We start from the raw sequence: 15,767 nt of genomic DNA, 5'->3' as shown, positions 1-15,767 counted from the left end.
CAGCAATACTTAGTATTTGCTGTGTTCCTGTTTGAAGGGTGAGTGAGCCAGTGTAACTACAGGCACAATTTATATACTATTTTAGTTCCCAAGGTTGTTGGCGCATTGGCGTTGTAAGGAACGGTTAATATTTTTTACCACTTACCAATAGTTGGCCAATTTGTCTGTCCGCCTATTTTATAAAAACAAAAAAAAAAAACTATTTACAATTTTCTTTTTAAGTGTTCGTTGGAGATAATTTTTATGAAGTCGATACATTAATTTCTTCCCTATATGTATATAAAATGTCAAAATTCACGAACAAATACTCATCTACACACAGAGAAACAGCCTTCTGAAAAAGGCAGAGAGCTCTGGTAACATAAAATGTTGATCAAAACGGATGTTCACGTCAGACCGATTACAATTATTTCCATATAAAACATAAAGTACATGAAGTGAAATTCGAACTCGTGTGAAGTTCCGTACCTAATATTCTGATTTTCATGAGAATTTACTTAGGATTCTGTAATGTACTGATTTCCCATAGCGAGTCCTTTAATATGCTCATTTTTTTTAATTGCCAATTAAGCCGAAATATCGAATTCGTTCATTACCCTTCTAAAACCATGATTGAGTTTCGTGCACGAGTAACACATTTTTTTTTTTTTTTTTATAGAAAAGGAAGGCGGACGAGCATATGGGCCACCTGATGGTAAGTGGTCACCAACGCTCTTAGACATTGGCATTGTAAGAAATGTCAACCATCGCTTACATATCCAATGCGCCACCAACCTTGGGAACTAAGATTTTATGTCCCTTGTGCCTGTAATTACACTGGCTCACTCACCCTTCAAACCGGAACACAACAATATCAAGTATTGCTGTTTTGCGGTAGAATATCTGATGAGTGGGTGGTACCTACCCAGACGAGCTTGCACAAAGCCCTACCACCAGTTCGTACCACATTTCTAACTTCGTTGATTAAATTCATAATTTTTAATAGTAGTTTAAGTCAAGTTATAATTTATGCCTTTTGTTCTTTAAACAGACATACAGAACCCTAAAAATATGTTATTTATTACGTGTGCTTGAAAGCTTTATTCAATTTTAAAATTATTAAATAATATCCATTCTCAAAATTCACTCTATCATACTTTTTTACAAGCTTTATTTAAATATCGCACCAACCACGTGACGTAACGCGAGAGGTAGTAAATCAGCCAAATTGTATTTAATATGCACTTTATTACAATGTTGTTTGGTTTATCATTCAACTGAATACAAAACAAACACACTTTATGTATTACCGAAAACTTTAATTATTAATATTTTGATAACAGTTGATTAACACATCAAAATATTATCAACTTTAAAATTTGAATTTATAATGATAATCAATGAAGTTCGGGTCGGGCGTTGGAGTTATTATCATTCAATTTGTTTTGATATATGATATCACTACTACGAGGCTACTTTAACTATTCATTAGAATCGTACAATGTGCATAAGTCTAAATAATATTTTCCCAGTGGCTTTATGAAGCGGCAGTGGGTCTGGGTGGGTACCACCCACCCACTCATCAATTATTCTATTGCTAAGTATCAATACTGGTGTAATGCTTATATTCAATACAGCCTGCTTCTGTGTACAGGCACAATGAGTATATGCTTTACTATGCGGGTCATGCTTATTCTATAATTATATTTCCAAAGTAAATAACGAATACAATAACAGTTAATAAGACTGAATTATTACTGGAATCGAGTGTCTTTTTAGTGCGTAAAGGAAGCTAATTTGAATTTTAAATAATGATAGAATGATAATGATAAACTATATTTATGTAAATAAATTTTATGTATTAACTAAATAAAAAAGACCGTTAAATTTAACGATCGCACAAACATCAAGTTCGTTATGTGAAACGCCTGTTTTCCTCTTCCATAATATGTAAATATAAAAATGAGTCACAGGAAAGCAAGTCCCAGAACTGACTATAGGGAACGCCGTGGTATATAAAAGTTTACAAATCGAGTAAGTAGTAAACCTCAAAGTTTTTGGAGCTTCACTTGGCTTTGAGATTCTCGATATCTCGGGCCTAACATGGCGCAGAAACTTCTATCGTCGACAACTTTAATACGAGTTTCAGTATTCGCGACATTATCGTTATAAAATCGTCCGTTCATGTTTTTTGCTTCGTATCTTTGTGTATACTTGTATTCTATCTGGGTTCTTGAGATTTCACCATGTCAGCAAGACTTGTCCTTTTAATGTGAATGTAAAAATGTAAGTATATATTATGTATAAATGAATACGAACTGATTTTAATATACTAAGGAAATACTCGATATCGCTTGTTTTAAATATTTTTAATCATTTTAAAGAATTTAAATTAATGTTAATTTATGTTGTAATATATATGTGTGAGATGTCATATCGATTGGAGATATATCGAGGTACTGAGATGTCTGTACAACGCCGCTACAATGACTGTCCACATCCAGGACTGTAAGACGAAGGCAATCCAATAGTAATAGTGAATATACCTACCTAAGACAGATAATACAAGTCGGTAGGAACAACTTCGAGGAGGAAGCCGATCGAAGAATTCGCTTAGGATGGGCAGCATTTGGCAACCTTCGTCAAGTCCTCAAGTCGTCTATACCGCAATGTTTGAAGACGAAAGTCTTCAACCAATGCGTCTTACCTGCCATGACATACGGTGCCGAAACGTGGACACTAACTGCGGAACTAGTCCACAAATTCAAAGTCGCTCAGCCTGCTATGGGGCGAGCTATGCTCGGAGTATCTTTGAAGGATAAGATCAGAAATGAGATTATCCGGAAAAGAACCGTGGTCACCGACATAGCTTGCAAAATTAGCAGGCTGAAGTGGCAGTGGGCTGGTCACGTATGTCGTAGGACCGATGGCCGTTGGAGCAGACGAGTCCTAGAGTAGAGACCGCGAATCGGCAAGCGCAGCGTAGGGCGCCCTCCAGCCAGGTGGACCGACGATCTTAAGAAGGTGGCGGGCACCAACTGGATGCGGAAGGCGGAGGACAGGGAGCTTTGGCGCACCTTGGGAGAGGCCTATGTTCAGCAGTGGACAACGATTGGCTGTTGATTTTGATTTTTTTTTTGATTATGTTTGTCATTCAATATAAACATCTTATGTAGACCGTTATTATATCCATGTAAAGCAGGGGCGGAAAGCTAGTATTATATATTATATAAATTAACATTAGTTAGTTATGTAGTTCTATAATAAAACAGGACTATACTATTTTGACCCGTTGGTGTCGTAAAAGCCGAATAAAATATTTTTTTAGCACGACGATAGTGGCGAGTAACCCAATTGAAACGTTATAACCAATATGTTTAATGATAATGAAACTTCCACTCCATAGTCCATAATATTATGATCTAAAAATATACTTTTAATTGAATTGATCCAGCAGCTACATCATTATTTAAACGATGAGAAATTACAAAAACGTCTTAATATTAATTATGTGGCAAGACAACATCATTACTAAAAATAATAAATTTTAATTTGATTCATATTGATATGATCTTTAATATTTATTTACGAGTAGTATTTTTATATAATTTAAATAATAAATGTTGATGAACTTCGAGATTCTTTTCAAAGAAATTAATCATAATCAAATTCCTAAATAATTCATTGAAAGAAACGTTTATTGCAGGCTACTAGAAGCCAATCAAGCACATATGGCGACGCTTAAGCAATGATAACAAATGAAAAGCTAACTTTTAATGGGATGAAAATCGACTAAGACGGACACGTGGTTTCGACACTCGGGGTAAATAGCTGTGTCGTGATACAAAACATTTGATACCCTGCCCCCTCCGGAGAACCTTCGCTTTGGTAGCTTCAGTCGAACGCCGGTCGCTGCCGTGAACGGATGTCTCATACGCTGACGAGGCCTGAATATAATACGACGAACTTTATGTTACGTCACGTTTGATAGTGAGGTTCTAGTGGCATGGTGGTTCAATGATTACGTTAAAATGGTGCGGCGTAAAGATAAACGCTTTACGCATCTGTGCGCGGTGTTCGTGTGGCTGTTAACCTGTTTTAACGGTAAGTTAAGTTATAAGGGTCAAATTGGACTCGAAAGGGATGTGTTGTGGTCTGTTGATTTCAACGGTTGCCTATTTCCTGTGAGGTATCATATATTGTTGTTCCCGTCTGTAATCGTAAACGGTCATTGTTCTTTTTATTTTTTTCACTCAACATACTTTAAATTAAAATAGTATTCTTATTTGAAAATTTGTTTAACCGATTTTAATTAACCGCGGATGTGATTAAATGATTTAATTAATTAAAATATTTAACATGGTTGTAATTTCTAATTGAAATACTCAAATAAGTTAATAATGCGATATTTAAATAAATTATATATTGACTGATATTCAGTGTGCAAAATTTAAAGGTAAATTTAAAATATGAAAATACGTCTATTACAATTAAGATGATGACAGTCTTAAAAAAGTTCAGTTCGTAGGTGCTCTACTTAAACACAGCGATAGACTCTCGAATGATTGATCGCTGAACCAAACCGATGATAATTTTTTATGCATATATTATTAAGAATTATTTTAAGTGACCTTAAATATGATATCTCAAAAATAATTCCTCTACAAAGGCTCTACATAGTTTTATTATTAATGCATGTGTTCAGTATGATAGTAACGTTATATTCTTTTTTACTAACTACTAAATTCAATTAAAAATAAAATGAAATAGTGTACATTTCACGTCGCGTAAAAAACAAAATTAACGAAAATAAAAATATTCATAATACGTATTTTTATCAATTTCAATGCTCGTAATAAAATGAGTTTAAGCTCCGGGATTACAGATAAAATGTCTCTTTAGACAAACCCTTACAAAGAGCCGTCAAAAAGAAGGGATTACGATCGATATGAAAAATGTAATCGTTTTTTTTCGAAAACCCTTTTCTTGCCAGTCATTTTAATAAAGACATAAAAATTTGCGCTTATATTTTTAACGCAAACAAAACCTAGATAATTTAAAATATAATATAATATGTAATTAAAAATTAAATCTCCATAATATCAAAATATTTTATCAAAGGATTAAATAATAAAGGCAAGTGTATACTTGTAATCCTATTAAAGACATACAAATCTATTAAAATGTACCAAGTCCTTATTAAGTCCTAATTAAAAGTACTCTTTGTATTTATAACGAAAGCAAAAACATTAATTGCTTTTTTCATTTCCTTTCCATGTCTCTTGTATTTTAAAATCGATAAAACAAATGATTGTTTTCAAGACAATACTTAAATTCCTAAGTTTCCTTAAGCAATATCTTTAACCTGTGATGAAAGTCATTTTTCCAATAACCAAAGGGCTAAAAGGCAGTGTTTTGTATTTAAAGGTAGTATAGCGAACGTAATAACCTTATAATCATATAAATTTTTATACTTCTAGAATATTACAAACCATTTTTGAATGATTTGTACATATATGTCGTTCAAGTTCATAGCGTAACTTGTACTGAAATAAAAGTAATATTAATTTTGTTTTGTATATATTTACTTTATATAATCCTCGTTGTGAATAGTTCTAATTAAATACTTATTATAAGTCATTTATATTGGTTAATAAATAACTAGTTTTAAGAAGCTTTTATACTCTTGATTTTCTGGATGTCTAACATTTTACTACAATTGGAGGTAGTCTTAATCTTCCATGCAGGAAAAACCACAAGATATGACATATATCTGTTAAATGTATAAAAACTCTTTGGTTCATTCCATGTAAATACTTCCACAGATATACATAAGTCAATTTATAATGTCTTTATTTTTAAGAGTAAAATAAAGATAAAACCACGTAATTTGATATATTACTTACCTTTAAAAAATGAAGTTTTAGATATTAATATATGTTAAATTTATAATATTAAAATACTTAAGAAAGAAATGTTTTTTTTTGTAAGCTAAAAATTCGAATAATTTTACAAAGTGAACGTTTCTAAAAGCACTTTATATTTTATGTGGCCTTGACTATAATATTCATAGTATGCATATTACAGCTTTTGATAATGATTACATTAAAAGTGAAAGACTCGAATTCTGTCTCTTTTTAGAAAATAAATTTACTAATAAATACAAAGATGTTCGTACCTATCTCTTCGTAATTCTACAATATATAATCGCCTATGGAGTACGAATGTGATAAAAAAACAGCCGCGAAAAGGAAGTTTTTTACTTAGTTTCTGTCTGGCGTTTGAATCTAATATATATTCGTGGAATTTCTCATACGCATTTTGTTTGCTTTTACGTAGAATATATAATATGCTCTTTTATTATTTAAGTGTAAATTTATGTAACAATATTGTGATTATTTCAGCTTAACCCTAAGGTACTAAATCGACTCCGTTTTCATTAAAGATTAATCTGTTTTCGATACAGGATTGTAAATTTTAAGCGAATAATATTTGTATTATATAGTAAATACGTATGGATTAAGTTTATCTAAAAGAGTTTTATCGATCCTTTAAAACTCGGTATGAGGTAGTTTTGGTTTCAATTATACTAGTACAGGCATAATTAATTTTGAGTCAAAACCAGTACAATAGCGAAGAATAAGTTTTTAAGTAAATGTGTTCTAATAAATCAAAATAGACTTTATTAAATAAATGTAAAGCTAAGTCAACGGTTACACTTATTCGTCCTTCGAATTAAAACATAAATACGAATATTTTGTTCACGTATGCTCTTACACACACCTTAGAATTGACATCGGTGTAAATTAAAATTTTGTTTAGGTAGGTAGGCCTTTTTACATTACTAACTTAAACATACTCTTTCAGTGCGTCTACCGATACTTAATGGTCAACAAGCATACTAATTTCTCTTATACATGTATTAAGATAAATGTATGTTTATACATATATATATATATATATATATACATGTATTAATGAAATAGTAATAAAGATTTTTTCTAACTAAATGAACATCCATAAAAAGTGGCTCAATAGTGGTACGAATCGATCAATGGTGGTAAAGCTCGCGCGGATTGGTGTAATTGTTTCGATACCATCTTAAAAGGAAAGTAGGAATTTACCCAACAGTTGGACATTAACGGCGATTACGTTTAGTTTAACTTTACCAATGAAACGACATATAGTAAACGTATGAGAAAATTAATTTAAATTTATTTCCATCAACTCATTACGCTTTCAACGTATAAATGTCAAGTATAAAGCGGGGCCTAAAACACAAGTTTGTGACAACGAGACAACAAACAGTACCGTGTATGAACAATAGATAAAACGACCCTTATTATAAATTTGGCACTGTCTAAACTTTGTAAAGTTACTTTATGCTTACGCTATCTGTAAATCATTTAGGTTACGTACTTAGCAACGGTATATTTAATGTATTTAATGTGTTATAATTATGGTTTTTTTTTTTGTAGGTTCTGTGCTGACTTTGTATGTTAGTAAAAATATTATAAGCGTTTTTAGAGCGATTTTTATTTTGATAATATTATTTTTATGTAATTATTATAAATTAAACTTGGAGTATGATACCAATATACCTTGCCTACATAATATTTATTGGTTTACACTGGACCGTATTTGGGATCCGGAATCACGCCAAGTACCAACGGCTACACTGTGACATACCTCTATATTCGTTATGGTTCTGGAACAACGGAATGGAACGGATGGAACAAACAACTGTTAAATTAATTAATATTTATGAAAATGTAGTAAGAATTCTGAAATGATTTGAGATATTTTCTACTAGTCTCAGCCCGCGATTGTCCCTTACTTTCACACGCGTTCTAACCATGTGTTTACTGGTGGTAGGGCTTTGTGCAAGCTCATCTGGGTAGGTACCACCCACTCATAAGATATTCTACAGCAAAACAGCAGTACCTGGTATTGTTGTGTTCCAGTTTGAAGGGTGAGTGAGCCATTGTAATTACAGGCACAAGGGACATAACATCTTAGTTCCCAAGGTTGGTGGCGCATTGGTGATGTAATCGATGGTTAATTCTTACAATGCCAATGTCTATGGGCGTTAGAGACCACATACCCATAGTTGATGCTCGTCCGCCTTCCTATTCTATAAAAAAAATGAAAGTAAGAGATAAGTGTAATTTCTGTACCCGTGACAGTGTGTATGCAAAATTTAACTATGATCGATTGGGTAGTTATGTCGTGTAAGCGTAACAAACAAATAAATACACTCACTTTCTCATTTATAATATTAGTAACGATGGTTAAAGTACGATAAAGTTATAGAAAAAAAGTAACATAATGTTAACGTCGCACTGTTGAGCGAAGGCGTCTCTCCTCTTGAAGAAGGCTCAAATTTATTCCATCCATTGCTCTAAAGTGTGTTTGATACACATGTGACAGAATTTAATAAGACATATGCAGGTTTCCTCACGATACTTACCTAACCGCCAAGCACGATTAGAACCATAAAACACATGGAAACGTAGTGTCAATTGCTATAATTTAAACCTATAGGTTTTCTTTTGTTTAGATCCACCTGTTCAGTCTCTAGACCTGACAACGATAAATTAATTTAAATAGATATATGAAACTTAAGTATGAAAACATAATCAAATTATTTTTTAATATTGAAGCATTTATTTATTTAATTAAATTTAATTTTCAGTATGTTAAAGAAATATTCTGGGTGATCGTTTTATTTCCAAGGTTCACACATATTATACATATACATATTCGGGTATATTTTTTGTCTCGCTTATCTTAAAGAATTGATATTAACCAGTTCATTTATTATCATAGAAAAATAAACATTTTTATGAATCACCTCTTAGCCAGGACGTTAGCATTTTAATATTCATTAGCAGTGCTCATAAGCTGCCATCCGTGATACGCTACGATAAGTTGCAATGTGCCTTGCGCGCATAATTACATTTAACTTCCGGCGTACGTTATTTTTTCCAATGACCGAGCAACATCTGCTTGTCAATTTTTAATATATAAATCGTCTTACCTTAAGGTAGTATCTGCTAGCCTTATTTATAATTGTTGTTTAATTGATATACAGTTAAACATTGGTTGATATCGTTCTGTCATGATTGATTTTTCATTCAAAAAAAGTCACAGCAAGCAGGCATTGCTTACCTAATGACCCCTTAAACAAGTTTTAAAGATAAGGTCCAACAAAATAAATATTATCATAAGTAATGGAATAGTCAATAGATTCGCACATATGTGTTGTATATATATGTAGTAGTGTCTTTATATTTCCATCGACTCGACTTCTTCAATATAAAATGCTTTTTTAATCGACTGGGTTGAAACGTTTTATAGTTGTCCTGCCAATGAAAAACTATACAACGTTTCAACCCAACGTTTAAATAAAGGTTCTTTGGAAAAAGTATGTATAAAGTAAGCGAGCAAATAGTTTTTGCTTACAAAAAAAAAGCTACTTTTTTCGTGTTTTATGCGTTCACGCATTGTTCATCTGAGTCGAAACTTTGAATAAATTCTGTTGGCACTGTCGTGAATATTTCTGGCATAGTGTCATCAATGCACAACAGGTGGCACGCGAGTAGTATCATAACAAATTTGGTAAAATAATATGGCATTACAATGCATGTCGAGTCTTAGGTATTTTTGTATTAAATGTAAAATCAAAATGCTCTTAATTTTATTTATATTATAGATAGGCGAACGAGCAAATAGGCCGCCTTATATTAAGTGGTCACCACCGCTAATAGACATTGACGATGCAAGAAATATAGTAGAGCAGAGTTGATCTTATCTGAGTTTTTTATTACGAACTTATACTAGATAGGCCTGATTATATTATGTTAAAAAGCCGAGATGGCCTAGTGGTAAGAACGCGTGAAACTTAACCGATGATCGTGGGTTCAAACCCGGGTAAGCACCACTGAATTTTCATGTGCTTAATTTGTGTTTATAATTCATCTCGTGCTTAACAGTGAAGGAAAACATCGTGAGGAAACCTGCATGTGTCTAATTTCATTGAAATTCTGCCACATGTGTATTCTACCAACCCGCATTGGAGCAGCGTGGTGGAATAAGCTCCAAACCTTCTCCTCAAAAGGGAGAGGAGGCCTTAGCCCAGCAGTGGGACATTAACAGGCTGTTACTTTTACTGTACTGTATATTATGTTCGGTAATTGATTTGAAATATAAAACCTTATTACAATAAGCCAGTGGATTATACATAATACAAAAGAAAGAAATGTCAATAAACTAAGCTTAAGATCGTGTATATTCGATAACGCGATCATCAAGCCGGTTGTAGTTCCAACCCTTTTTTACTTCGAATATAAAGCAATTGCCTCTTTATTACTGCATAACTTTTCTTTCAAACAACATTTAAAAAAATGTTGGTGGCACAAATTCATTTAAATTATCGAATAGAAGTAATTCCCGTATGTTATTTTTATACTGTTAAGCCTTTCTTGATACTAAGATTTGATAAATCGTTATTGATTTAGTAAAAATAACAAATTATTTAAAATACATTTTTTATTTTACATGTTCATAGCACCTATACTAGGTGGACGAGCATATGAGGTACCTGATGGTAAGTGGTCACCAACGCCCATAGACAATGGCATTGTAAAAAATGTTAACCATCGCTTACATCGCCAATGCGCCACCAATCTTGGGAACTAAGATGTTATGTCCCTTGTGCCTGTTATTATACTGGCCCACTCATCCTTCAAACCGGAACACAAAAATAACAAGTACTGCTGTTTTGCGGTAGAATATCTGATGAAGGAGTGGTACCTACCCAGACGGGCTTGCACAAAGCCCTACCACCATTACAAATATATGTTACAAAGTTAGCACAAGAGTTACATATATAAAATATAGTACCTAACGTCAGATATACATAGCCTTAGCTAAAGCAACACATAACTAAATTATGAGTAATGTAAATATACCGAGACAATTTTTAATAATTGACGTTGTTTGTAAATACAATGTATATAGCCCGTTTGATTACAATATTAATTAAAAAATTTAAATTCTGAGACACCGGCTTGTCAGTTAGTGACTAGTTTGTGGGGGGAACCATATTTATATTAATTATAGCTAACCTAGTACCAAATGGAAATACCAAATGGAATAAGCTCCAAACCTTCTCCTCAAAAAGGGACAGGAGGCCTTAGCCCAGTAGTGGGACATTAACAGGCGGTTACTGTAGTACCAAATGTAGTATTATTGTATATAATTTTATTGTAAGTAGTATTATTATAAATATTATTATAGAATTTATTCATAATAATCAATGGTAAATGTAAAAACAAGGAAAACTACACTTTTAAATCACTATTGTTCAAGATTATTTTATTGTTAATCTACTGTAATGGAATGTAAAGACTTTTTTATATTAAATTGAAATTTATAAAAGTTTTAAATGAATGGCAAATAAATATATTTATTATATCATTTATTCAGAGTTCAGAGTTCTTATGATTTATATAAAAACATCTCCGCGAAGTTTTAATGGGTTCTCGCTGAAATTTAGGTTATAAATATTAGATATTGATTAATAAATGTACAAAAAAAAATAATCTATTTATACATTGCATATTTTATAAACAAAACCTACGTAACATATTTTTATTTTTTTCTATTCTATTAGACTTTTGCGAAATTTTGATTGTATTAAGTTTTACGTTAGTCAACGATCTTTTTTGCAAACCTTTCAATGCGTTCTTTTAATTTAGTGCATTAATATTAATAATTTTTATAGTATAAAAAATAAATAAATACTGACACTATTATACAGCTAAGTTGAATATTGTAATTATTTTTACTTTTCATTTTATGTTTTTGTTATTCTGAAGACTTTCTTTGTGTGCTTGGACAAAGAAATGATATTAATTTATATAAGCAAGCATAATTGTTTTTATAATAATAAATATTATAACCATTTTTAAATATTGTTCTTAAACAGTTTTAGGATAAGACAAACTTATAACGCATTAATTGAACTTAATAAAATAAATATATAATAAAATATAATCATTTATAATAATATACTAATTACTATAATAAATAATCATATATTTCTTTATAATTAATTAAATTAACTTTCTAAGAACCTTTTATAATGTAAATTACGTACTTCTACTTTTGAATTCTTAATGGAGAAGGAAGTGTATTAGATTAATTTACAAGGATCTGTAAAAATATCGAAGGCATATTAGATTTATATATTATTAAAATAATTCGGTCTTAATTAAATATGTATATTATTTATAAAAAATAAATAAAATTGTAAACATTATAGGGAAATAAAAATAAATACTAGACTTCCGTAAACGAGAAAATGACGTTGTACACTCTGCAACAAAATGCAAAGAAAGTAATTTATGTTGCGGGACAGTCTCGGTTTTGTTTTTCTTTTGTCTTACTGTATGTAGATATAATGCCTTTTTTAACGCTGGAAAACCGCGATACCCATTTCCCGCTTCGGGAAATGTGGGGGGGGGGGGTATGTGGGGCTCGCCGCTGTCCAAGGCGCCGAGTGCGCCCCGAACATCGGAATACCCACTAAAAAAACCAGTGGTACCCTTTCTGTCTTAACAAGGAGTGCCACAGGATCGCTTTCGCATGTTAGCGTGAAGATATAATGCCTAGCTTAACTTCTATTTTGCACATCTACTTATTATCTTTAAATACGACTTAAGGATGTCTAGTTTATATATTATCGTTGTCAATTTTCACTCATTCGTATTACCATAGATATTAATTATATTTGGCATGGTATGTATGTTTGTATTAGTGTTAAATTTTGTTTACTGACACAGAGTACTGGGGAGTTGCTGTGTTGATTTTAATATATGTATCAAGGACGCAGTATTAAGTAACATGCCATTAATATCCTACTGCTTTGCAAATAAGATATATAATAATAAAGCTCTGCTCGAATACAGTTTGTTGGATAAATATATGACAGATTTTCTTCGATAGATGTTTGTTTACTTTTTTCCTTGATCCTCGAGTATGACATCCATTATAAGCATAAGTTAAGCACATAAAACAAAGCAGTGCTTGCCCTGATTTAAAGACCTGAATAATTATCGGTTAATTTTTATATCCATCCGGCTATAGCGGCACTTGAACATGACATAATATTCAGCATTTAAACTGAACACTTTATGTTTTGATGAAAAAAAAAAAACAAAATGGTCACCTTAATATATATTTATAACTATTTTTAAATCTTCTTAAATTTTTGTTTTTTTTTTTTTGAAACCTTAAGACCAACAACCACAGTTCATGTACCAAGTAATGTAGTCGGTATTACATATAAAACAAATATCGATTTCTGCTAATACCTATTACTGATAAATAAATAGTAAAATCTAAAACTCTTGTCCAACTTATCTGTTCGAATATGCAACTGTAATAATGTAATTCCACCACTGGGGACTTATGTCTGTAGTTAATTTATGAACACGCCCCTAGAGACAGATTCGCAATTAATCTGTATTGGAATACGTGTAAAATTACTGAGTTGACATATTCATAATATTCATGTCATTGATGCGAGCTGGTTGGATTAAATTAGTTATATGTCATTAATGCGTAGTGGTGTTCATATTGTAGGAGAGTATAATTAACATTTACGCAAGTTCTGTTACTGTCATTACCATTACTTTTAAGGTTATATATTTAATTAAAATATATTATTAATAAACTTCGTATGAGCTAATGCAATTCCGAGTTTACTTGCAATCGATTGTAAATAGATTAAATTGTATTTGTAATTTATCCATTATATATAATTAATTGGTGTAGGTCTAGCATTTAGATTTAAGTGGACTCTTAAACAAGCAATTTTGATTCGTTTCTTAAGTATAATTTGTCAAGTAAACGTGAAACTTCGTGTTCTTTGATTTCTCCAAACACTTATGATCAAGCACAGAATTTAAAGACAGTCAATATAATAATGTTTTTTTTTCAACGTTATAATAAAAGCATTAAATGAGTCATCCGATGATAAGTGTTTATAATAGCCCATATACATTAGCACGAATATGATATACTTACTATAATAATGTTAAGCAGCATGTCCCTTGTGCCTGTAATAATAAGTAGCAATTTACACTTCAAACCAAAATATACCAATACAAAATATAATGCTGTTTGACGATAAAATGACACGTTATTCACTATGTTCTATTTCAGAGTCTTAGTAAGTACCAATTCAATTTTGAATTTTTCTATTTCTCTAAAACCAAAATGAATCGGAAAAAAACCCAATTAAATTTAACTACTTCTAACTGACATTAAAAGAAAAAATATATTTTTAAACAATAGCTATTACAGTTCTTTGTTATTTTTTAATTCTGTCCTTTTAATATATTTTTAGCGATATTTTCCTTATTTCACTATATTATAAAATCTAATTGAAAAGAAAAAATGAAATGGTAAAGGTGAGACCAGCATTACTATTGTTAGCTAAATATTGTAGTTATTTAGAAATCGATTTTCAAATAACAAACGCGGCTTAAATTTTGTTGCAAATATTTAAGTAATGCTTTTCAGTTAGTTTGTTATAAATAAATTGGTATACAAATTTTGGTTACCTCTGCATACTAATGTACTTAAACTTATTTTGCCGTAATATGTAATATAATTAATTTACAATAGCTCTTGACAATCATAAGGAGGATATAATAGATTAGTGGAGCCATATAGCTTGTTACTTGTTACGGTACATCGGTTTATTTATATCAAACATTATTTTAATAAATTATATATTCAAAAAACAAAGAATACACAAACATACTTATACATTTGGACCTTCAAGGAATTGACTTATTAAGGATTAAAACCACTCAAAACTAACAACAAGAAAGTTAGACTAACATACTTACTCAAGAACTTTAATGAAAATACTGCGAAGCGGCTAACATAGCGTTCAGCATATTTCCACGAACTTCTTAGAAACAAATTACGCATTATCAGCAACGTGTCCCGCCGGTCACCACTTAGGGATGTTCCAACGTCGAAAACTTAAATTTGTGTAACTTATTTTATACGAAAACATACAAGAAAAAAAAAGCAAAAGAAATAACTCTATAAGAAAATAAAGACTTTTGTTATTGTAAATAATTCAGAGGTTATACTGTTCCGCTGCGAGTTAAAGGATACGTTTTAGATCTCACATTTAGGCTGACGCAGGTACTTACCGGTTGCTTTGGTAGATATCTGCACCGGATAGCGAAATGGGATGTGGTACTCTCTTGCCACAAGTGCGGCGCGTCACACCCTGATTGAGTGTGACGGCGTTAAGGCCCCCAGCCTTAACGCCATTCTCTGGCGGCCATTGTAAGCGGATACCTCTCGCTGCCGATCGTGGTAAACGAGAGGTGCTCGAAGGAGATGGTTTCTTTCTGCGAAAACGTCGTATCGCAGAAGGAGGCTGTGGAGTGGGAGCTTGTGAACAGTGCTTCCGCTGACGCGGGGAGAAAGCGTTGACGCTATGCACACCTTCTTCTCCCGTCATAAGTGTCACCGAGGCTAGGGGCTCTGTACCCCGAGAACCCCCTAGGATTTGGAGACCTGTAGAATCGGGCCTACCGTCGGGACATCACGGTAGTATGCGCAAGGTATCCCGTGACGTCCCCGAAAAGACGAAGTGGGTACTACTGGTTTTTTAATGGGTATTCCGGTGCGTTCAGCCCGGCGAGTTTCCCCCACCTAACGCGGAGAAAGGCGTAAATGCATTTTTCCAGCAA

General features: G+C 32.1%; 1 protein-coding gene and 1 long non-coding RNA gene across 2 annotated transcripts in view; one reads left to right on the top strand and one right to left on the bottom strand.

The window, feature by feature from the left end:
• The window catches only part of LOC126781777 (uncharacterized), a 453,341-nt gene that overhangs the window by 159,440 nt on the left and 278,134 nt on the right, over window positions 1–15,767 (bottom strand). The window lies entirely within an intron of this gene.
• Window positions 3,888–15,767, top strand: part of LOC126781726 (uncharacterized) — a 69,015-nt gene continuing 57,135 nt past the window's right edge. The window contains exon 1 of the mRNA XM_050506725.1: window positions 3,888–4,083. Within this exon, the coding sequence (XP_050362682.1) occupies window positions 4,011–4,083 (73 nt within the window). The 5' untranslated portion in view covers window positions 3,888–4,010. The remainder of the gene's footprint in view (window positions 4,084–15,767) is intronic.

The sequence above is a fragment of the Nymphalis io genome, chromosome 4 (assembly GCF_905147045.1).
Source record: "Nymphalis io chromosome 4, ilAglIoxx1.1, whole genome shotgun sequence".
Classification (NCBI taxonomy): Eukaryota; Metazoa; Arthropoda; class Insecta; order Lepidoptera; family Nymphalidae; genus Nymphalis; species Nymphalis io.
The sequence above is the reverse complement of the archived record's forward strand: the minus strand, read 5'-3'. Positions and strand labels throughout refer to the sequence as shown.